The sequence below is a fragment of the Lissotriton vulgaris genome, chromosome 3_1, assembly GCF_964263255.1.
Source record: "Lissotriton vulgaris chromosome 3_1, aLisVul1.2, whole genome shotgun sequence".
Classification (NCBI taxonomy): domain Eukaryota; kingdom Metazoa; phylum Chordata; class Amphibia; order Caudata; family Salamandridae; genus Lissotriton; species Lissotriton vulgaris.
Window position 1 is genome coordinate 1,797,198,752 of NC_141689.1, and position 23,099 is coordinate 1,797,221,850.

The 23,099-nt window shown below is 45.5% G+C and overlaps 1 protein-coding gene across 1 annotated transcript in view; it reads left to right on the forward strand.

Annotated features, from left to right (window-relative positions):
• Positions 1 to 23,099, forward strand: part of INPP4B (inositol polyphosphate-4-phosphatase type II B) — a 2,612,828-nt gene that overhangs the window by 484,305 nt on the left and 2,105,424 nt on the right. The window contains exon 3 of the mRNA XM_086962227.1: positions 15,683 to 15,801. Coding sequence (XP_086818353.1) covers positions 15,683 to 15,801 — 119 coding nt within the window. The remainder of the gene's footprint in view (positions 1 to 15,682; positions 15,802 to 23,099) is intronic.

The following is a 23,099-nucleotide window of genomic DNA, read 5'->3' on the forward strand; positions in this document are numbered from 1 at the left end:
TAACTCCTCTAGGTTTCGCTGAAGAAGAAGTGTGAGAACTCTGTCCCAAGCGAGAATGTTCAAAGGAGGATTATCAGGCAGGCCAAGAAGAAAAGGCAGAAAGGATTGAAAAAAAGAAATTGGATTAGACCCCTCAAGACTTTCAACCAAACCATAAATACGTAGGTTGTTGTGTCTATTACGATTTTCCAAATTTTCAACCTGTTTCAAATTATTAATATCTTTGTTCATAAGAAGAATTTGAGTGAGGGCTTCCTGAGCTGAATCAACTCGAATCTTTAAGTCCACAGCTCTTTGTGCAGTATGGGACCAGTTGTCTTCGAGGTTTTGCAAGCGTAAATTAGTTTCTGCCATATATGGTTTAAGAGCGCAGATTTCTTCAAGGAGGAGCTCCATGGAAATAGAAGACGAGGAATTGGTTGGAGAAGGTGGATTAACCTTAACTCTTTTGCCTGACGTAGGTGCCTTGGCTGATGGTAACTTAGAATTCTGTTTAGGGCGATTGGCCGGAGAAGCAGAGTTCTTGGCATCAGCAGAACCAGATATAGTTTCATCCATGTTGTCTTGCAGGACTGAAAACGGATTAGGGTCAGCTATAAGGGAACTGCTAGCAAGCTGGGCACCATTTTTATTACCACGAGGCATTGCCATGAAAAAGGAGTAAGCAAGGCACCTTTCAATAGATTCTCTATAAAAGCAATACAAAAAGGTCCTTCAAGAAATGTAAACTGTTATTGTAGAGTTACTTGACAGCATGAGGTGAGGAGAAAAAAGCCAGGAACTTCAAGGATGCATGCTTCAGAAGGATTTCTTAAAACCAGAGAAATGGGTCAAAACAGGGCAAAAAACGCTGTAACTATGTCCAAATGAGCGTTATATGTGAGGAGTAACCCTTTGCAATAATTATCGGCATCACAACCACAAAAGTGCTGGAAAAGAAAAATGAAGAAAACAAAATGGCAGCCGCAACTCTGACGAGCCGCGTTAAAAGAGAAAAATCAGAACGGCATAAAACCTCAAGAGTTCAGGCTCCGCATTGATGGCATACCGTAGCTGCACAATTCTGACGTCCGCACGGCCAAAATTACGGGTCCAGCGATGAATGTAATGCCCTGGAAGAACCGCTTCACTCACATCGTCGCGGAGCTCCGAGGAAAGGCGGCCATCACCGAAGGCTCCTAAGCCACGCCCCCCGGATACGGCATCTGTTTTATTTGATCAGATCGGCCTCAATCCCAAAATTAAAAAAAGGAGAGACACGCGTTGGCTTGCTCAATATACACACACACATGCAATAATAGTTAGAGATATCTCAAGGAACTATAACATGTACCCTAAGGTGAGATAAATTGCGCCCCTTGCCATGCACAGATTTCTCATCAATAATTTCACTGCAAATGTTGCACTAAAATTACGAATTATGTCATGGAAGATATCATGAATGATGTAATATGTGGGGAAATTAGCAGTGCAATGAAATATTTTTTTTTTAAAGAAAACATACTATACATTTGTGGACATGTTGACAAGAGACACAACTTATAGAAAACATGACTGACATGACAAAATGTCTTAGATACATGTAAAGGATTAATCCATAAAACAATTACTATGCAACAAACATGTTACCACATCTTAAATACTGTTCATGAATTGATTTGCAGGCATGCAATAGAACATATGCAGTTGCTTGTCTATTGTCCTGAAAAGTTGTCAGGCCAGTCATAATTGTGTCTCTTGTCAACATGTCCACAGATGTATAGTATGTTTTCTTTAAAAAAAAGCTTTCTTCAAAAAAACAAGCAAAAGAAAAAAATGCTATGATTCATGAAAAGCTTCAGTGATTCATTTCAGAATAATGACGTAAAAGTCATACATATAAGTGAGATACAAAGGAGTGTATAACCTGGGTGAAAGATTGAAATAATAGCAGTTCAAATCAAAGACAGTAAAGGAAACAATGTTTCGGTTCCTTCTACTATAAGTAAAATTGGATCAATGGTCTGGGAGGCAACTCTCCATTTTGATTGGTTCCCTGTCGTCTGTAGCAGCAGAAATGGTTTCTGGGTGCTGCTGAGCCTCATTTGAACCATATTTGCGGTCATGCTTTGTTCGTTTTTCTGTCTTTTCCTCCTGCCTTGGTGTGGAGCTTCTCAACATAGAGGCGCAACACTGCGGTGGTGCTCCTCTTTATTGGAATGGATGGTAAATGTCCACCTTCACTGCCAGATGTTGCATCCCTTGCCCCAGAAGAAGTACTTAGATACAGCAAAGTTGGGGATGACGATTCTTTATTCTTGTGCTGGTCGAGATCAGTACATGGATGCTGGGGACCACTGGCACTTCTCTTGCCCTAGTGTCTCCATACAGTATTTGTGTGTGCCTGAGGGTGCCCCCTGTACATCTTGCTCTGACCTTGCTGACTGGAAGTAGTGTCCAGTGCAGTGACCAGTGTGTGCGAGGTACTAGTACCCAGTGCCATTCCATCATTGCAACACCCAAGCTGCAGGGTCAGGCCTGGAGACATGTTTTATAGTGTTACTGTAGTGGGTCACACAATGAGTGCTGAGGCCCACTAATTGCATATATTACAGGCCCTGGGTACATGTAGTTTCAGATTCTAAGGACTTATAAGTAAATTAAATGTGCCACATAGGAATATGCCAATTTTACCATGTATAAATGGAGACCACACGCATGTTATTCCTGGTTGCCAGGAGTAAAGTGTGCAGTGCCCTGTGGGCAATAAAAACTGTTTCAGTAATAGAAGGCAAAAATCTGGGAGAATGTCACACAAACATTGGTAATTTCCAACAGTCTTATAGCTTGATCACAATAAAAAATGCCTCTGAAGGCGCCATGTTTAAAGTGTAGCATGCAAGAAATTGAGATAGTGACTCGCACTGTGAGGAATGATGCGGTTAACTAATTGTGATCAACGTGGGCGGGATTAAGATGTTAAAAACCAGAAAGGAAACTAGAGAAGGACTTGAACAGGAAGTGGGGGAGAAGATGCAGTACGTTCGTAGTTGACTAGCGAGGAAAGGTACGTTAATATACCACATGTTTATCGGCCGTATATCGGCAGTATAGACTGCTCATTGTAAAGCTAGACGCGTAGAGGATATAATGTATGAAAACATCCAAGTAACTCATGTAGATGGTATTTTTTGCTTATAGCGGGAAAACGCTGGGTATGGGAGGTGCAACACGATATGCAATGGGGCACTAAAAATCGCTTGATAACGTCTAATTGTGATGTGAACATAAGTTTATGAGGCTAATGGCAATATATTTGATTTTAACCTTACAGATAGAAACCCCTGACGAAGGGCCAGAAAGGCTTGAAATGCATTGGGTTAAGCATTATTTCATTTCCTTGGAGCAAGGGATTTTACATGCTGTATTAAAGGCGATTGGGTATTATGCACGCATTTGAAAATTGAAATCACCTTGGTTTGAATATATCGAGAAACGAACAATAAACTGTGCTAAATATGGAACATAAAAAGTGGTCTTTGGATTAATTGGTTTACGAGGAAGGTTATCCAACCTGTACAACGTGATGCATCCTGGAACTGATAGTACTTTGTATATCAGTGCTCCGTTTCGATTAAAGTGTAGCATGCACAAAGTGACAAACAGTGCAGAGAATCTATGGCCAAAGTAAGCATGAACTTACACAACACATTTTGAGCTTTTCAATGAAGTCACTTTCGTATAAAAAAATGATAATGCACGAAGTGACAAACAGTGTAAATATACTACATTTATAGCAATCAAGGATATAATACAGGAATACAAACGTCTTCACAAATATATAATGGAAAGACCAATATCAATTATAAATGTTCTTCCAAGTTATATATCATCTTTAATCAAATAACATATTATATATAGTCTTCTAAATATATGCTGATTGTAAATATCAAGTACTATATGTGAAAAAATACTTTCTTTTAGAAAAACTGGTATAAAGTTTGATTTAGTAATCTATATATAGTGGATTATAACATTATTCCACCGTTGAAAAGTGAACATGACATCATAATTATCTTCTAGATGATGAAATTATTGATATCATTGAATAATAATCTGTAAGCATGTTTCATCAGCGGATGCGAAGCAACGCCGCAGTTGACCGAACCAAAGGCAAGACTACAGCCCGGGAGGCCCGGTCGGAAATAACGGCCGGTGTAACCGACAGAGGGCCAGGTGGAGCACAATATAAAGAAGGAAGAACAACGCCCAAACGAAACGAAACTAAAAGCGACTACTGGGAGCAGCCATCTTGAGGCAGAGGCACGAATGAGGGAGCAGCGCAAGATGGCGACCCGATAAGGCAGCCGTGAAGGTTCCCTGAGTCCGCGAGCCAACCAGCCGACAAATAGCAGGAGCCACGACCAACCGCGACACACCGAAGGCATCCCGGTAGGTCAGTAGCAGCAGCGCTGCGTGAAGGCAGAACTGAGGCAGATCGGGGCTAACCCAACGGGGGCAGCCCTTAGTACCAGCCGCTCAAGAGCGCAAAGAAACAGCAGCGCAGCCGACCAAGGAAGCCAGGCAACGGAATCCAAGCGCACCGAAGCATCAGGGGGAAATTAAGCCAAACAGTCGTAACGTTCCAAAACTGGAAGCACACCCTGGGGGCGGCCATCTTGGTAAAGGGAAGCAACACGTGACTCACGGTGCACCCAAGCACCGCACGCCAGCTCACGTCACGGCGCGAACACCCGAACACGTCCAGAAAGCGGGGCTTCACGCGTTCGGCGGCCAGGAGTAAACAAAACAAATAAAGGCCTGATAAAAGAAAGTGAACTGGGAAAGGGAAGCCACACGTGACTCACAGCGCAGCCAAGCACCGCACTCCAGCCCAGGCTTCGTCGAGTCCAGGCAAGCTGGCTTTCACGCGATCAGCCGCCAGGGGCAAACAACCACACAAAGGCATGATATAGGCCTAAGAAACTAAACTGGAAGCTGATCCTAGAGGCGGCCATTTTTGGGAAAGGCTCACGAAACAACAGAGCCAGTGAAGTGCAATATACGCCACGATCTGAGCATACCAACGAGACGAGCAGTCACAGCAACGACTAAACAAGAGGAAGGTCCACAGGGCAGCCCAGGGGCAAAGGCAGCAAAGCTCAAGGCAGAGAGGCATCAGCAGAGCGCCCTCAGCCAACAAGGCGAAGGAGCGCAACAGTGCGCAAGTGAGCTGGCGGGGGCCAAGACCAAAACACGGACAATCAAGTGGCCAAGCAGATTTCCGCTAGACAACACGACCGAGAACAAAGAGGTAGCAGCCACAAAGAGTACAAAAGTGCACCCGGCTAAACAACAGAGAGACGGCAAACTGTGTACATACCTGGCTAGAAGAGGCTTCGACACGATGGCGGGTCGCAAGGACAAAAACGCCAGCGACAGCAAAAAAGTCAGGAAAGACCTGCCGTAATCTCCAACGAAGCAGAAAAAGGACCACAAGAACGAAACAACACTAGACACACTCCTCAAGAAGATAAACGAAGACAATGATCTTGCCAAAGCCACATAAAGGACAATAGACAACATGCAACTCGAACTAGCCGCCATTAGAGCCGACCAAAGCAAAACGAACTGCAGAATTGATGCAGTGGAACAAAGAATAAGTGACTTGGAGGATACCAGGGCCAGAGCACACAAAGATATGGGATACGTGGTCAAGACAACTAGCAAACTGCAGAAGCTGCTGGCGGAACAGGACGACCGCAACAGAAAGGGAAATATACGGCTTCTGGGAGTCCCCGAGGGGGAGGAGGACACGCCGGGATCCTGTGCAGCCCTAATGGAAGACCTCCTACCAAAGCTGACAGGCCTTAAATTCAACAGGACATTCGAGGTGGATAAAGCATACAGGGTACCAGCAACAAAACCACTGCAAGGTAGAGGACCACGGCCAATCATATGCAAGCCACTCCGAGCTAACCATACTGAAGCGATTTTTTCCTTCGCCAGGAAAGGCCAGAGCTTGAGATGGAACGGGCAAAAAATCATCATCACACAGGACTTCTCAAAGCTAACAGTAGAAACCAGGAAAGAGTTCCTAGCACTAAGAGACAAACTCCGGAAGGGCAATATAACCTTCAGCTTCGCAGGACCAGCGAGACTGAGGATCATAGACAGGAGAGGAACACTGGTTTTCGACGACCCCAACGACCTAAGAAGGTATCTACAGGGCCCAGATCCAGAAGACATGGAAGCACAAAGCCCAGGAGCAGGAAAAAGAAGAGCCCCATCAGACACTCCCAAAGAAGAGGCTGTTGAATGATAACAGCCTAGTAACTCAGAGTATGGCCTCGATGAGGCGAGCAAATCGAATGGAACAGATCTACCTCAGAATAACCAAACTACCTCAACATTGATCTGTACTGACCCGGACTTGCGTGGAGGAGGGGTCTTGGAAACACCACCTCAAGTCTCCCCAAGAGGTAAGGAGACCGAACCAACATCCTGTAAATAACGAATCTACCTCAAACAGCAACCCTGCAGATCCAGAACAGCACAGGCCGAACATTACGACTTAAGAAGGAGCTCTTATATCCATTAACTTCTCGCTGTAAGGTGCTACCTCAGGTGCACATAAAGGCACGGAAGCAATGAGAAATATAATTCAGACTGATTGTATTGGGTCAGGGCTGGGACTGAACTCGGGGAGGGGAGCGAGGAAGGACCCTTGCTGTTGCACGTCTACAGGACAAAGCGTGGGGGGAGGGGGAATCGAGGGGAGGAGGGGGGGTGGGGGAGGGGAGGTTTCTAGGACAGTCTCATGCGTTTCTCTATCTCTATGTCTTTTCTGTCTTTACTCTACTTTCCACTATTACTATCTTCCATGGGGACAGAACCAGTGCAACACCAGACCAATTACAACCTCTAGAGCAGCGGAAACGAGCACAAACACAGTATGTTGCAATACAGGGGGTGCCGAGAGGGAAGGAAATCGAATGTACTCACCACACTAGAGAGCGAGGAAAAAACACTGCCATGACAACCCCAACACAAAGCCAACTACTCACAGACATTAAGGTGGTGTCCCTCATCGTAAAAGGCCTCAACCACCCAATCAAACGCAGGAAAACACTAGACTACCTGGCAAAACTGAAAGGAGACGTGTACGTCCTCCAGGAAACCAAAGTCTCAGAGGAGGACGCGCAACGCCTCAAGGCGAGATGGATAGGACAGGTCTTATGCTCACCTACCATACACAAGAAAAGAGGGGTCATCACAATAATAAGCAAAAAAGCCAAACTCGCCCTACACGAGAGCCATGCAGATAAAGATGGGAGAATACTAGGGACAAGCCTCAAAAGAGGGGAGGAGACGATACACGTAGCCAAAATATACAGGCCCAACTCAGAGGACAGGACTTTTTGGGAGGAGGTCGAGTCCAGGCTAAGCAGCATTCCCCAAGATGAGCTAATGATCCTAGCAGGAGTCATGAACCAGGTATATGATCAGGCCACAGACAGACACCCGCACAGATCAAGCCACAGGTCGCAGGAACAGAATACCCTTAGGAACCTCTACACCAAGCACGCACTGAGAGACCCTTGGAGGCTGCAGCACCCGGACGCAAGGGAATACACTTTTAACTCACACCCACACAACTCATACAGCAGAATAGATTACATTTTAATGTCAGCCACGCACACACACCTCATAGACCAAACAGAAATCGGCCCAATAACAATTTCAGATCATGCTCACATCACCCTCTCGATTGGCGGTAGACACAATGAGAAGCCTGGCCGCAGCTGGAGACTAAATAGCGACATCCTGGAGCTCCTCGCAAACTTAGAGGAAATTGAGAACGCAATCAAAGAATACCTTGCCTTCAATGATACCGCGGATGTTGACAAGGGCACCCTTTGGGAGGCCCTAAGGCCACGATAAGAGGCAAACTCTTGAGCATCAAGGCCAGAATGAACAGAAGTAGGAACCAGAAAATAAAAGATCTGGAGAACCAGATCAAAGACCTAGAAAAGGGCCACTGTGCAAACCTAGCAGATAAAAACACTCTGACCGACCTGACTAAGAGGAAGTATGAGCTTAACAAAATACTGAGTGAGAGAGCAGGCATATGGATCAACAAATACAAATCCATTAACCTATGCTCAGCTAACAAAGCAGGGAAGGCACTAGCCGCCTACCTGAAAGCAAAACAAAGACAACACTCAAATGCAGCGATAACCGTTACAGCGAAGAGAACGCAAACAACCAACAAAAAAATCTTGGAAGTATTCAAAGAATTCTACGGGAAACTGTACACGGCAGATAAGGACCTAGCGGCAGATGGAGGGGCGGGACTACTTGGGAAACTCGACCTACCCAAACTCTCAGAACAACAGAGAGAATCCCTTGAAGAGGACATATCTGGGGCGGAGGTGGAAAAGGCTATAACATCACTCAAAGCGAACAAAGCACCAGGACCTGACGGCTACACAGCCGCATTCTACAAACAATTCCTACAACTACTGAAATCCACCATGGTCGAGGTCTTCACTCACTGCGTCCGCAAAGGAAGAATGACAGACTTGATGGCGGAGGCCAACATCATAGTCATAACAAAAGAAGGCAAGGACCCACAGTACCCGCACAATTACCGCCCAATCTCCCTAATAAATGTGGACTGTAAGATATATGCCAAATCATGGCGGCAAGACTGAATACGTTCCTGCCCCTTCTTATCCACAACTCACAGGTAGGATACCTTAAAAACAGGCTGTCTCAAGACAACACCAGCCTCCTATGCACACTTATCCATCACACCGCCAACGGCGAGGAACAGGCGGTCATGATCGTGCTGGAAGAAGAGAAGGCCTTCGACAGGGTCTCATGGACATTTTTAGACCTATGCATGGAGAAGTTTGGCCTAGGGAATAAGTGTAGAAGCATGGTGATGGCGCTACATAATAAGCCAAAGGCCCGAGTGGTAGTAAACGGGGGGACTTCAGAAGCACTCACTCTAGGAAGAGGCACGAGACAGGGGTGCCCACTCTCCCCAGCCTTATTCCTGCTGGCACTGGAACCGCTGCTTGTCATGATCAGCAACAACCCAGACATAAAAGGTGTTCGTGTCAGGAATAACACGGTGAAACTAGCAGCATACGCAGACGATATACTGATCACAACAAATAACCCGACCACCTCAATAGCGACGCTGATGAACACCATAGAAGAGTACGCGCTAGCCTCAGACTATAAACTGAACAGGGAGAAATCAGAATGTTAACCCATGAACTGCCACACAATGAGTGCGGTCCTGGGTACCTCTGGATTGGCATGGAAAAAGAAGTCCTTAAAATATCTAGGTCTCCTTTTCAGCAGAGATCTAAGGTCAACCGTAGATCATAACGAAGAAGCCGTCTTAAATAAAGTAAAAGGGAAACTGGACTCCTGGACCCCCAAATTCATCAGCTGGTGGGGACGGGTGGAGACGATCAAGATGATGATAACACCCATGCTCAACTACATGCTAGGTATGCTACCATTAACACTCACTGAGGATTTCCACAAGAAGCTAGACAACATGATCAACAAGTTCCTATGGAAGGATAAGAAACCTAGGATTAGCCTGCAAAAACTGAGATTGCGCAAGAACTTGGGAGGGCTAAACGTCACGAACTTCAAGGTATTCCAAACGGCCTGCCTGGCCAAACAGGGAATATTTTGGCTCATCCCGAACCAGGAGTACACACCAGTATGGCTCACGCAAGAGAGGGACATCCTAGAGGGTGCAGACCCCATAGCCATGCTCACAGCCAACAAGCACCCTGAAGCAAACAACGCAGTTCTCAAGAACACGAGAATAGCACTACTGAAGGTTGAAACAGGCCTACAATCTACCCATCAGACCGCCCAACTGTACATGTCTTCAATAAAATTCTTTGAAATAAAAAAATATATATATATCAACAGTAATGCTGTCAAAGGGGGAGGGGGCAGGGGTGAGTTACAGTAAGGTTGCCTAACCATAATTGGCCAATTATGGGGATTTTTAGGTTTTGTTTTGTAACCATAACCAGCGGCAGCTCCTCCGTTAAGGTGGAGGAGTGTTGCCCACTGCTCTTTCAGCAGTGCACACAGGAAAAAAATATAATAATAAAACAAGTTTATTACAATTTTATTTTCCTTCATGTCACTGAGCCGAGTCTTGGGGGCGGGGCGATCCTGATAGAGAGTCAGCAACAGGGAGGAGGAATGTCGATGCATGTGGGTTTGCCCGGCTGTCCCAACCCAGCCAAACTGAGATGTGCACTTAACCTGTCTCCAGCCCAAGCTGTGTTGTACAGCAGGGTGGAGAAAAGATATATGTCTTTTCTCCACCAAATGAGGCCACTAAGACCAATCTTGTTGCTGCTCTCATGCTGGTATTAGTATTAACAGCATTAAAGCAGTGTTTGGATTGGCCATGGGGTGTCTGGAAGTCTGTGCATTGGCTGCTGGGAGTCAACAGGAGGAGACGAGCAGACCACTGAGGTGGCGGCCAAGAGGTAAGTAATATTTTTATTTCCCTATTTTTATCCCTTATGCTACCCCCAGTGCTACCCTCCCAATTTGCCTTCACAGTAGCCACCACTGACAAAACTTCCCTTTAATTGGTTTTCTGTAGGATGTGGGACTGATCTTCTGTGTCATGCAACAGCAGCCACAATTTTTTCCTGCTCTTGCGGCCAGCCAATTAGATGTCTTCAGTTCTGCAGACCTACTTTGAGAAAGATCCCTGTACAACCAGATTTGACTTTTGTAGGTTTCGGCTACCGTCGCACTGCGTAAGCAGTGGGCGGAGCCGAAATCTTATGTTTGTAGTATGGGGGCCTGAACACGCCCCTCTTCTCCATTGGCTGGCCTCGTAAATGCTGGCCAGCCATTGGAGATGAGGAGCGTCACTCAGTTCAGGGCCCGCCTTGACGCGATTCGGGGGCGTTTCTGGGTCTTTTTTTAAGTCCCGCCCTCTCCTCTTCCCATTGGCTGGAATTTTACCTTCCAGCCAATGGGAAGGGGAGAGCACTCCCCCGAATCCCTACCGGACGCTGTGCTTTCCGAGCAGCGTCTACCGAGGCCATGAGGTAAGCCTCTGCCCCCCTGTTTGTGCTGTTGTTTCTTGTTTATATATTTTTTGTAATGGGCCGCTTCAAACCAGTTGAAGTTAAACTGGATCTGACTGAGATAGAAAATTGGCCCGGGCAGCAAAATAAAAGTGCCCCCATTTACGAATTAGGTAGCTAAAATTTTTTCGCATATTATTTATAAACGGGCAGTTTTCAGAGTATAAAAAAGACACGCTGTGTAAGCGTTTTGCAATGTAGGGCAGACTGCTTGGATTTGATGTTGCTGCAGACAGTGTGAGTTTTAAAATTAGAGCCAATAGATCATTCTATAGGGCGCCCATAACAGCCCTTTAGGTGAGGCCGACCCTGTGTTTGAAGCAGGCCGAGTGCGGCCTCACCTGGAGTAAAGGGGCGGGGCCGGGGCCTTTAAAGAGGCCGGTGAGACCGCCTGTCTGTTTGCTTCTCTCGTCCAGGATCCTGCGCTCACCGCCTGTGGCTCGCGGTAAGAGGCTCGGAGACGGGGCTTGTGGCTTGTTGTGGGTGACACCCCTGAGGTGTGTGGTCTGATCGGGGTGAAAGCAGCGTGATTCTCCACGGTATGCGTGGTTTGTTGTCTGTTCTGCGGGACTACAAGGCGCTGCTACGAGGCTTAGCGAGTGTTTTAAGGATGACGTTACCGTTTCAGACTGCACCCCTGATCCATTGTCCTAGCCGCTTAGATTCCGAGGCCCCGGGGTAATCAGCTGCTCCGGTCCAGGCCTCGTCTCTCTGCCCTTTTGGGGTTGGGGCCCCTAGTACGGGGTGCACACGGCTGTCGTCCTCGAGCCTGGAGTGGGAGACCCTGTCGTCCGCTGGATACTGGCCGCTTTCCTTGATAGGCCTCGAGCGGTCTCAAGATGGGCAGGTCAAAGTATGAAGTCAAATTAAATGACCATTAATAGAAGTCAATTCCATAAGTAAAGACCCAGCACTTGATTGCCTCCAGTGAGGGTGTGGCCATTCTCTGCAAGTTCCACCTTGTGTCCTGTGCATCAGCCCGTTGTGGTGTTGTGTAGAGCATTCTGGGTCTTGTACTTTTTACTTACTATTCCTGAGTATAACTAATTAGGGACGGAATGGAGAACTTTTGAATTTCCTACGTCCAAGCTGTATCGTATGCTTATTACATACTTATTGCATACTTATTACACATTTTGATACTTTGGGGTACATATTTTATGGGCTGTGACACACTGAAGTCCCACAATGCAAATCACCGGAGTTGGGACAGCAGATTATGCGTGCATCAGAAGCCTGGCCACTATGAAATGACTATGACACAGTGTAGCTTACAATAAAATTTAAGTTGACCACTTGGCAGCTTTGCATGGATGCATTTTAAGGCCTCATCGGTCCAGAACTTGATAGAACTAATATATTCATCCGTCCAATTTCCATATAATTGCTATATTCGCAGGTGCATACGTGACTAGCTGCTCCAGTGCAGGAGTATTTATGCATTTTCGTACTGTAAGCTGGGTTTAATGACTGAATCAACAAGAGGACTAGTCTCAGAATAAAAATAAAAAAACCTGGACTGTCGCATGGACAGCTTGGAAGGTCATTTGCTGTAACTCGCTCCGGTGGTTTTTGGCTAGAACGGAACAGCAGAAAGTCTTCAACCCACATGTTCTCTTGTTGTATCTGCATCTCGTAGAGCTTGAGGGTGACACTGCTCAACTCTCTGAAAAGAATAAGACCTAAGCAAAAAGATTTTCTCAGAACACTCCTGGGTTGCTAAATACCAAGGCTGTCTTGTCTTGATTCCCCCTCGTGCCTCTTGTATCCACAATCATGCACTGCTTGCCTCTAGCTCTTGATGGATCTTTTTAAACCCTTCTTTCTCACTTTCACGTTTTTTTACCCCCTGTATTTACCTTAGTTTTCTCCTTTTTGGATCGGGCATGCATCTCACTCAAGACCAGGCGGGCAACTAGAGCCAAATTTCGGGGGGGGGGCTGAAAATTATTTCGGAGGGGCTAATTCTTCCACCTTAGAGTGGCTGTAGAAGGGGTCAAACACAACAAAAGCCTCATTTGCAAAGAAATGGTCTTTTAAAGACCTGTTAAGTACTCGGGTGCGGCTGCAATAAGATGCTCGCAGCCCGCGAAGCTTTCTCTGCCTGGCTAGACGGCCAGGGGGGGGGCTGAAGCCCCGTGAGCCCAATGGGTGTTGCGCGCCTGCTCAAGACACTATAGCTTATAATTAGGGCTCCTGGTTTTATGGTATTTATTTTTTTGCCATTTCCGTCTGTATTTATCCATATTTATTTTTGGGGCATTTTTTCTGTATTTATCCACATTTATTTTTGCCACAAGTAAAAGGCGATGCTATAGCTAGTATTTTTCCGCATTTATTTAGATTGACAATGCACACATGCGCTCACGTAAACTAGCGATTTGTTGTGGCTTTAGCAGTTCTTTAACACCTTGGCTGCTAGGTGTTTTCCCCTCCTATGCTACCTTTTCATTATTTCTATTGATTCATGACGAGCTCAGCTCGTCACCAGCACAGCTCAACCGTGCATCATGACGAGCTGAGCTCGTCATGAGCATGGAAAGGGTTAAATGGTCCAATACTGAGTAATTTGAAAAGGAGAGCACATGTGCTTCTCAGTTCTGCTATAAAAACACTTTAGGAAGAGTACAAGCACTTATCAGGAGTAAACATGTGCCAGCGCTTCTGTATTTTCCATCTAAAGCCAACTGTCACAGGCACTTACCTCTACCCCCTTCAGAGGAACCGCGCCCCCTCCTCTTGGGAAGGATGCCAACCTAAAACAAACACGGATTAAAAGTGTGCACAGTAAAAATCCAGTGCTGTATGCGTGCACTTTTATTGTCCTGTCACTTCGTGTCTCTTGTCGCCGTGGTACCCAGACATGCAGTGTATCACACAGCTCACACCGGTGTAAATGGGGAACATCAGTGAGAAGGCACAGTAATTGGAGTCAAATCTCACCCTAATGCACCACAGACCCGCTTCTGCTTGCGCTTCTTCCTCACACTGTGTGCTATAATGCACGTCATTGGCACATTATACAGACCAAGATTGTATCCCAGCCAGCGATACAGCAAAATTCGGTTAGATATAGCGCCAAATGTAGCATGCCGTTTTTAAGCGCTGTAAAGAGTTTTGTTGTATTTCAATTTAACATAATCATATTCAAGAGGAACAGCTAGACTACAAGGAAACACATCCAGCCTGCACCAACAGCATCTATCTTCAGTGCAGGCCTTCATGAACCTCAGCCAGGCTGCTGCCTTTAGAAATATCCATGGATAGGTCTGAAAGGAAAGATAACATTTTTTAAAAAAAATCGGGGCAGAAGACCCACAACAAAATAAAAGGAACTCAATAAATTGATTGATTGTAGTAAAGCAGTAGAAAAGCCTGAAAACTAGGAACAGTACAATCAGTCCACATTTGTTAGACCACCCTGAGATAAACAAAGCACTTTTAGTTCATTAAAAGAGAATGACATTGCTAAGGACGTTCACAAAACGAGTTTAACAAATGCAACTTAGATGATCGAATAAGCAATAGAAAGTGGAGACTTTCTGTAAGGACCGCTGAGGGGTGCTTGTGATCCAGAGTGTGTGTGTGTGACTGCTCCAGAGTGTGTGTGTGTGACTGCTCCAGAGTGTGTGTGTGTGTGTGGCGCTCTGGGTGTGTGTGGCTGGCTCTGGGTGTGTGTGTGTATGTGGTAGTAATTGCTGTCTGCTGAGCTCGTCCGTAGGGTACAATAGGTCTCACATTTGCGAGAAATTAAGCTATCGGCAATTTAAATGACAATGCCATTTATTTATCTGTTTTCAAAACCAACACATAAATACAAATTTTGTCATTTACAATGCCAATAGCTCTAACTTTTCCAAAGGCGAAACCGTTGCATTGTAAATGCTTGTTTTCTATTGGGAATGTGGAAGCAGCCAAACCTGAATCACTGTACGCAGTAAATTAATAGTCCTGATAACTTTAAAATGTATCCTCTTAATGCCCAGACAAAACACTTTTTCAACACTAATTTCTCAAAAAATACTCAACAAATTTACACCAAACAAAGCAGAATGCACTTTCTTGATTAAAACTGTACTTTAATTACAATTTTTTTTTCTGTATGGATGAACAAAGAATCCTACAGCAGTTAAAATGTGAAATTTCAATTTTTGGATGGGCGTGTTTTATGGGGGGAAAGTTTCCTATAGGTTTGTTGAAGGGCGCCAAAGTTATTAGACAAACAAAAAATGTCTTTTCAAGTCTAATCGAACATGCATTGAGAGTTTCTACAAGCCTCTGACAGAGAAAACCTGCAGGAGCTGCTAATGTGAATAGTGGAAATAAAATTTCAATTCAGCTGTGCAGCATGTGGCTTCCTATTTCTGTAAAGGTGCTTCCAACAGGGATTTCCTGGACTAAATCTGCTCCGATCCCTGGAGATTTCATACAGAGCCACAGCTTAGTCTGCTTCATCCTGTGACAGTGTTTCCCTGGTATTGGTTTATTCAGTAGTTTTTCTTTCTCTCTCTCTCTCTCTCTCCTTCCGCTGGTGACATTCACAGCGTGCAGGGACCTGGTGACTGCTGCCTGCGATCGGAAACTGAACACATTTGTGCAGATCTCTGTGGTGCACCCGGCGGAGCAGAGCGGGGCCAGACACTGCAGCACTGAAGTAGTAGAGGTGAGTTCATAATACCCTTGGTAGCAATGCACTTTCGCTTTGTGATTGCACGTCAGATATTTAGAGAGCCCGGCAGGCAGCAGAGAGACGTGTTCCCACACGAGCATCAACAAGAAACTGATATCCCCAGCAGTGCACGCTACCGAAATCCATCCTGCTCCTGGCATGCACTCAGCAGCAAAAAAAGCAGTCAGAAACACACAGGCTCGCCTTTTTCAGAAAACGTAAATTCCTTCCTTCCTTCCGCCCCACCCTCCCCCCATCAAGGGCCATGAAGAGAAGTCTGGCTATTTCAGAGTGGCTGCAGCAGGGCTGCATTTGTTTTTTGCCCGCAGACAGCCAGAGCCAAAACAGTTAGCAATGACCGCTGGCCGATGCTCAGGCTGTTTATTGATTACAGAACTTTATGGGCGAATGCCTGAGCGCTTTCCTTATTCAAAGGTTGGCATTTTTTTGTTAGTTGTGGTTCCTTGCCCTTTTCATTTCTCGTGTTTTTGGGAAATCGAATTCTGCTACGCTTGAAAAAAAAATGTGCGCCCGTTTTCCTGCTGTCAAAATCAGGGTACGTATTCATGATGTTCTGACCTGTGTTGGGCAAGGAATGTGGGGAAAGATTGAAGCCGTCTTTGTTGCAATAGTTTTTAGCAGCGGTGTTTGTCTTGAAGCGCTCCTCTGTGCAACTATACACCTTCCATTCGAGTATTCCCGCGTTCTGTATCTTTTTCCTAAACGTGAGGTTTCCTGAAATTGCATGTGAAGTTTTAAAAAGGTAGTCTGCAAAAGGAAGAATGTAATGATTGTTATCTTTCATGTGACACATTTGCATCTAAGTATCGGGCATGTTTATCCTCTTTGAAGTGCTTTATGATTTCACCATATTCCGTCTCAGTAGAGGCACTATGGTGCCCGTGTTGAACTTTTGCTTGACATTTTAATTCTTTTGCTTGGATGAATGAACTTTAGAAAAAGGATTTATATCAGAAAAACCGAGGGCTAGAAAGTATGGTGTTTTGTATAAGTGGTAGCAACGCAGTGATATTTACATAGCTGCTAAGGTACCCAGACCATGTTGGTCATTTCCTGCCATTCCTGACCTATTGGCCAAACAGCACTTTGAAGCCTACACTTTTCAACAGTGTTTCCAGTATTACAACAGAAACTCCAAATCCCAACGTATCAGAAATGGCTGTAGGTGTTAAACGAAGTGTGATTAACTTGCAGGCAGTAAAGCCAATTCGGCCTTTCATGGTTTCTAGGTGGATAACATGGGTACCACAGAGTCGGCTAATAATATGAAAGCCCTGTTTACCTCTGTCAGTAGGTTAGGAGGGAAGAAAGAGCCCAGTGTTTCCAGGAGCCCCTGGCTTTTTTTTCCTACTGGGCACTGTGCTGATTTCTGTGATGTGCTGTTCATAGATTCTACAGACACCCTGCTATTGCTCCCTCCAGCTTTCCCGCCCCCTTGTTTACAGTTCAGGGAATGGTTTGACGACGTGAGGGAAATCCATGACGCAACCCAGACTGTAAAAGGCCAATACTGTATACCGGAAGGGCTGACAGTGAATCTGTGCACAGCCTGTACCTTTCATGGCTTAACCCTGCTTGCTGGGACATGCCCGTGTATGTACTGAATACACATGGCCTTTTATTGTAGATTGTTCATACTTAAGGCATTATGAGTCTATTATTAACAATGAGCGAAGAGTAACTGATGAACTAAATAGGGCGTTGCTGCATCTCCTCCCACTAAATGTATCAACGCTGTCAGTTTATGTATCAGTACTGCGTGTGCGTTTGTTATCTGAAAAGGTCACATCTGCTGCTATGTGATGTTAACTGTTGTTGCCGCATGCCACTGTTGGGGGCGGGCGGGGGATATTTTCTCTATCCTCTCCAGTTCTCTGGTAATCCTCAGCAATGACAATCTGTCACTTGTAAATTCACGCCATAGCAATGACAGAAATATCCTGTAAAATATGTTCGGAGTTAGTGAAAGTCGTGCACTCTGTTTGGGGCAACATATTGCTACAGGAATCCAAATGATTACTTTGTTTCAGTGTGTGTTTCTTGTTCGTGAAAAGGCATACCTCGCAGCATAATTGGCAGCCTTGTACAGAGCATCTTCAGACTTCACATCTGCCAGGGGCATGTGAGGGTCTTATTGGGCTGATTGGGTTGGTGATGGATGGGGCGCCTATACATTTTCCAAAGACTGAAAAGGCTCTTACTAGAGGGACAGTCTGGATGAAGGATTTGCCAAAGGTCAGCCATTGTTTCACTTGTAGCATATTCTTCCAGCAAGACGGTGGTTCTGTTGGGTAAGACAGGTTATTTGAACAATGCTTATTTTGCAATCTAACACAAATGCTTTCTGATACACACCGAATTTGAGAAATGAATGCTCAAAATACAGAGTCGTAGGATCAAAGGGTTATATTGTGCAAATCATAACAACATTTCTTCCAATTGTATTCGAATTACTTCATTCAAGGATAACATACAATGCATGATAAGACCGTCATAAAGAGTGCAATAATGTGAATTTTTGGTGAAAAGGTGCTCAATGAGAGTAACAATATATACAGTGTAAGGAAATTTGATATGTACAAATATTTACAAGTTGTTTCATTAGCCAGATAATGATTTTCAACCTGTGCGTTGAAGACCGTGCAACATGAGGCCAGGTGCCGCTTCGTGCAAAAAGACTCTGTTGAGCAGTTCTTGTAACCTGGGGAGAGCAGTGAGCAGCAAGGACTACATCGTCCAGGCACCCTTGCCTGACGACACCTGGGACCAATCAGCCCCTCCCCTCCCCGAGCCGGTACTTCACTCCTTGCCCGCTTCGGGCAAGGAGACTCTGTACACTGACAAGGACAGCGCTTGGCCCCGATACACCCCAGCTCACTGTACACGGGCCTAAGACTACACTAAGTGCTGCTTATGCTTTCCTTAACGAGTTCGGGGAAGACTTCTTGACCAAATTAGAAACTATATTTACTGACACTTCTCTTCCTATTTATAATAGATTAAACTCTATTGAAGCCAGACTTTCAAATCTTGAAACCCGGTTTGTCCCTGGACAGGAAGATGGTGGTCTGCGGGCTGCAGGTGGTACCAGAAATTTAGAGGAGCTAATTAGGCCAACAAATGCAGTTTGCCACCATGTAATCCCGCATGCCCCCAATAATGTAGTAGAATTGCCTGCCCCAATTATACTATCTGTTGAACTACCAAATCAACCTAGTGACACTGTCATGTTCAATGACCTAGCAATGTACAGAAGAGTGGAGAATGGGGGGGGCAGAGGGGTAGAAAGATCTCAGCCTCCAGAAAGCATCATTAAGACATCTGATGTATCAAAGAATGTACTACCACATATATATCTTCCTCCTGAGTCTATCATATGTGGTAGTTCTAGTAGGGGTTCCTGTTCTGAGTCAGGGAAAAAGAGAGGTTTATAGTGAGCTTAAAAACAAATGTATTCCCTGGCTGAACTATAATAGGCCTCCCCCTCAGCAGGTATCTAGCTAAATACTTTTCGCCCGACGAGTGGACTGGGTGGGGCCTCATGTGAAAAATATTCAGGGCAATTGTGTTGTAATTAATCTTAGAAACAGATAGGCTGTGGAGCCTATCTGTAACTGGGCTGCAGGTTGTGCAGCAACGCAAATCCAATCTCTCCCCCTAACCTACTGCTACCCGGCAGTCTTTTCTAATTTTAATTCCGATCCCACTAAAAGAGGGCAGTCTTGGGGGGATGGGGACTTTCTGGGACATAAAGCCCAGACAGGGCATATCAACTGGAATGGAGTCCAAAACCATATCCCTGCACTGGCCACATTCCATCATAATAACAGATTTAGAATCCTGGACCAAGTAGACTGGCGGTCAAGGTGCAGTTTGTCTTCATTGGCCAATACTGAGGAATCAGGCTCCTCAGATGCCAGGGAAGGCTTGCCAGGTATTGAACGCCCCATTAACCAACGTAGTTCCCAGGGTGGTGAGAGCAGACCTGAGGTAACTAGAGGTATTGTTGGGGGGGGGGGGGCAATAGGAGTGAGCATGTCAGCACGCTGTTTGGTGCCCTGACTTTAGTAACACAGGAGGGTGGAAGTAGTACGGGTACTACTATGGTCAAGGGAAGGGTTCGAGATAGAGCATTGAGGGAGAAGGGGCCCAATTCTGGGATGGCGGGGACGCACATTGATGACTTGTTATCTGGGGTAGTCCATTGCAATAGGGCGCAAAAGTATCCTACAGTTCGGGAGGCAAATGGTGACATTAAAATACTCTCATGGAACTTGGCTGGGATTAAAACAAGCTAATTTGCCCAGACTAGGGTTTGTTTGTAGAAAAGTATGATGTTTGTCTAATGCAGGAGACGTGGGCTCTGGAAAACAACCAATGGAGAGCTTTTGCCACTTTTTGCATACCAGCCACAACGAGGGGTAGGGGTAGACTATCTGGGGGATTAAGCATCTGGGTGGGTGCGCACCTGGGTGCAAAAGCAGAACAGCTGTCAACAAATTCCCAGGACATGCAATGTGTCCTCCTATCCCTTCCAGCTAACACACAAATTGCCCTAATTAATATTTATTCAAGGCCTACGCAGAGTGGGCAGGAGTCCAGAGTCAGTGATCAACTAAGAGGTTACATATTGGCTCTCGACCCTGAAATTATCTTAATAATAGGGGGCGATTTTAATTGCCAGTTTGAGCCCCTTAACAATGAGAGTCTGGATGACCAAGATAATGAGAACCAGTATTGACATATTCCAGAACCCCTGATTCCACCTGTCAGAGCATGGACGCTGCTGGTCCTCCAAATAAATTTGTTTGCCCTTTCTTTTTCTCTGAGGGCCTGTAATGGGAGATTCAAATCGGATAGACCTGGCCTACCCACCTTCAATAGAGTAGGGCAAACTTTGTCTATAGATTACATCCTGGCCGAATCTAGCTCATGGGATAGGGTTCGGGATTTTCAGATACACCAGCGGAAAGATAGTGATCACAACGCTCTAGCTATGACACTAAAATCAGGGAGCTGGGGCCTGTCCAAACCTGTAGTAGTGCCCAATTTAATACAACAACCTCTCTTGCTACATAACAACAGGCGTAGAGTAAAATGACCCCATATACAAGATTGCCCAAATAAATTAGCACACATATACCAGCAGGTTGTGCCGTACCTCAGAGAAATGGCTGAGGTTGGGCCACTGGACACTCATGTAGGGCAGGACACTAGGCCGTAAGAAATACACGATCAGTTGACCTCTAAGCTGTTTAATGTGTTCTATCCGGAAGGAAGGGCCAAGGAAAAAACGGTCCCACTTCATCCCTGGTATAACGCTACCTGTCGTAAAGCCAAAAAGATCTGTTGGAAGCTATAAAGATTAGGGATAAGCCCAGGATAAAGCAACTTCGGCTGCAGTACAAGCGGGTTATCCAAATTGAGAAGAAGGAGTGGGAAGCTAACAAATGGGACAATCTTAGATTTGCCCTACAGTGTAAGGATTCGAAATCCTTTTGGGCAATAGTCAGTGATGGGGGAAGGGAGGGTAGATCAGCGACAGAACCTAATATAGCACCAGCAGTGTGGGACGCCCATTATGGAACCCTGTATGCACATCCGGGCACTGAAGATCTATCATCTTCAACTTCTAGCCTCCTCCATTAGTATTGATTGGGGGGGGGGGGGGTGCAGGATATTAGCCCTGTTGAAGTTGAATCTGCTATTGTCAAGTTATTACCAAATAAGGCACCCGGTCTTGACAAGCTTCCGGGGGACCTTTTTCGGGCAGAACCAAAAATATGGGCCCCATATCTCTGCGTTCTGTTTAATACCATTCTAAGGGGAATGGAACCGCCAGGTACCTGGCATGGTGCAGAGATAGTTCCTGTCTATAAAAAAGGATGTCCCCTATTACCGTCCAACTACAGGCCTATAAGCCTGATAGACATCACTCAAAAGTTAATGGGACAAATTATCCTAGAAAGAGTCCAGGACTGGGTTGAGGAAAAAGAGATCTTGAGCCCCTTAGACTGTGTACATCAACTATTGACCAGATATTCAGACTTCAGGTCTTGTATTGGAAAACAGTGAGTGTGGAGGGTGGCATCCACTACCTCATCTTTGTTGACCTGAGGTCCGCTTTTGATCTGGTCCCCAGGGAAAAATTGTGAAGTGTACTTCTAGATCTTGGTATCCCATTATATCTCTTGGACGTTCTAATAAGGCTCCATTCTGAAATCTATGTTCAAGTTAGGTGCGGTAAGCATGGAGAATTGTCAGCTCGCTTCCCGGTAAAAAAGGGGGTTCGCCAGGGGTGTGTCCTGGCCCCCACCATTTTTAGTCTATACATTAATGGGCTTATAGGCCACCTACTTGGTGCTAAGGATATTGATGCCCCGAAGCTAGTTACAGGTCGGGTTCCTGCATTGATGTTTGCGGACAACACTTTGTTGTTGTCCAAGACATAAATGGGTATCCAAAGTACCCTGGATGGCTTCGCCGACTTCTGTGCACTGAGAGGCCTGGAGATAAATCTGGCCAAAACCAAATTTATGATTTTCAATCTACCCAGGCAGACCCGCCCAAATCCAGTATTGGATGGAATTCCTTTAGAGCGAGTGAAAACCTTTGAGTATTTGGGCATTATCCTTGCAGAACATCTGGAATGGGATACTCAGGTAGCAAAGGCTGCTCTAAACCTAACTCAAATGGTGGGAGGAATATCGATGATGCATATATCATCTGAGTTTAAGTCTGTGGCACCTGTTATTTAAATTTATAAAGTACAGGTTAGAGCGGCCTCCATCTACGGGGCGGAGCTTTGGGGGACCATAGGTCTACTAGGCTCATAAGGGTAGAGCACACCTTTATGAGGAACCTGTTAGGACTTCCAGTTAGTACCCCGCTAGTATCTCTCCGGCTGGACCTAGGGCTACTCCCTATTCAGAAGGAGGTGGCTTTACGGCCACTTACATACTGGGGAAGATTATGGTCAGTTCCTGAATTAGCTCCTTACAAAAATGAATTCAGGGATGTCTGGGCATAAATAAGAACTAATAAAATCCCGTGGCTATCCCATATTAAAGAACATTGTAGTATGATTGGTTTACGGGAGTTATGGGGAACACCAGAAGTAGCGTGCCCGGCAACATCTAGGGCTGATCTGGCTAATCATTATAGACATCATAAATGAATGTCTCTTCATGTGAGTTCTAATGCTGGTCGATTGACAACTCAGTTCCTTCAAGTAAAAGAGGATTATGAAAAGGAAGACTTCCTAGACCTCA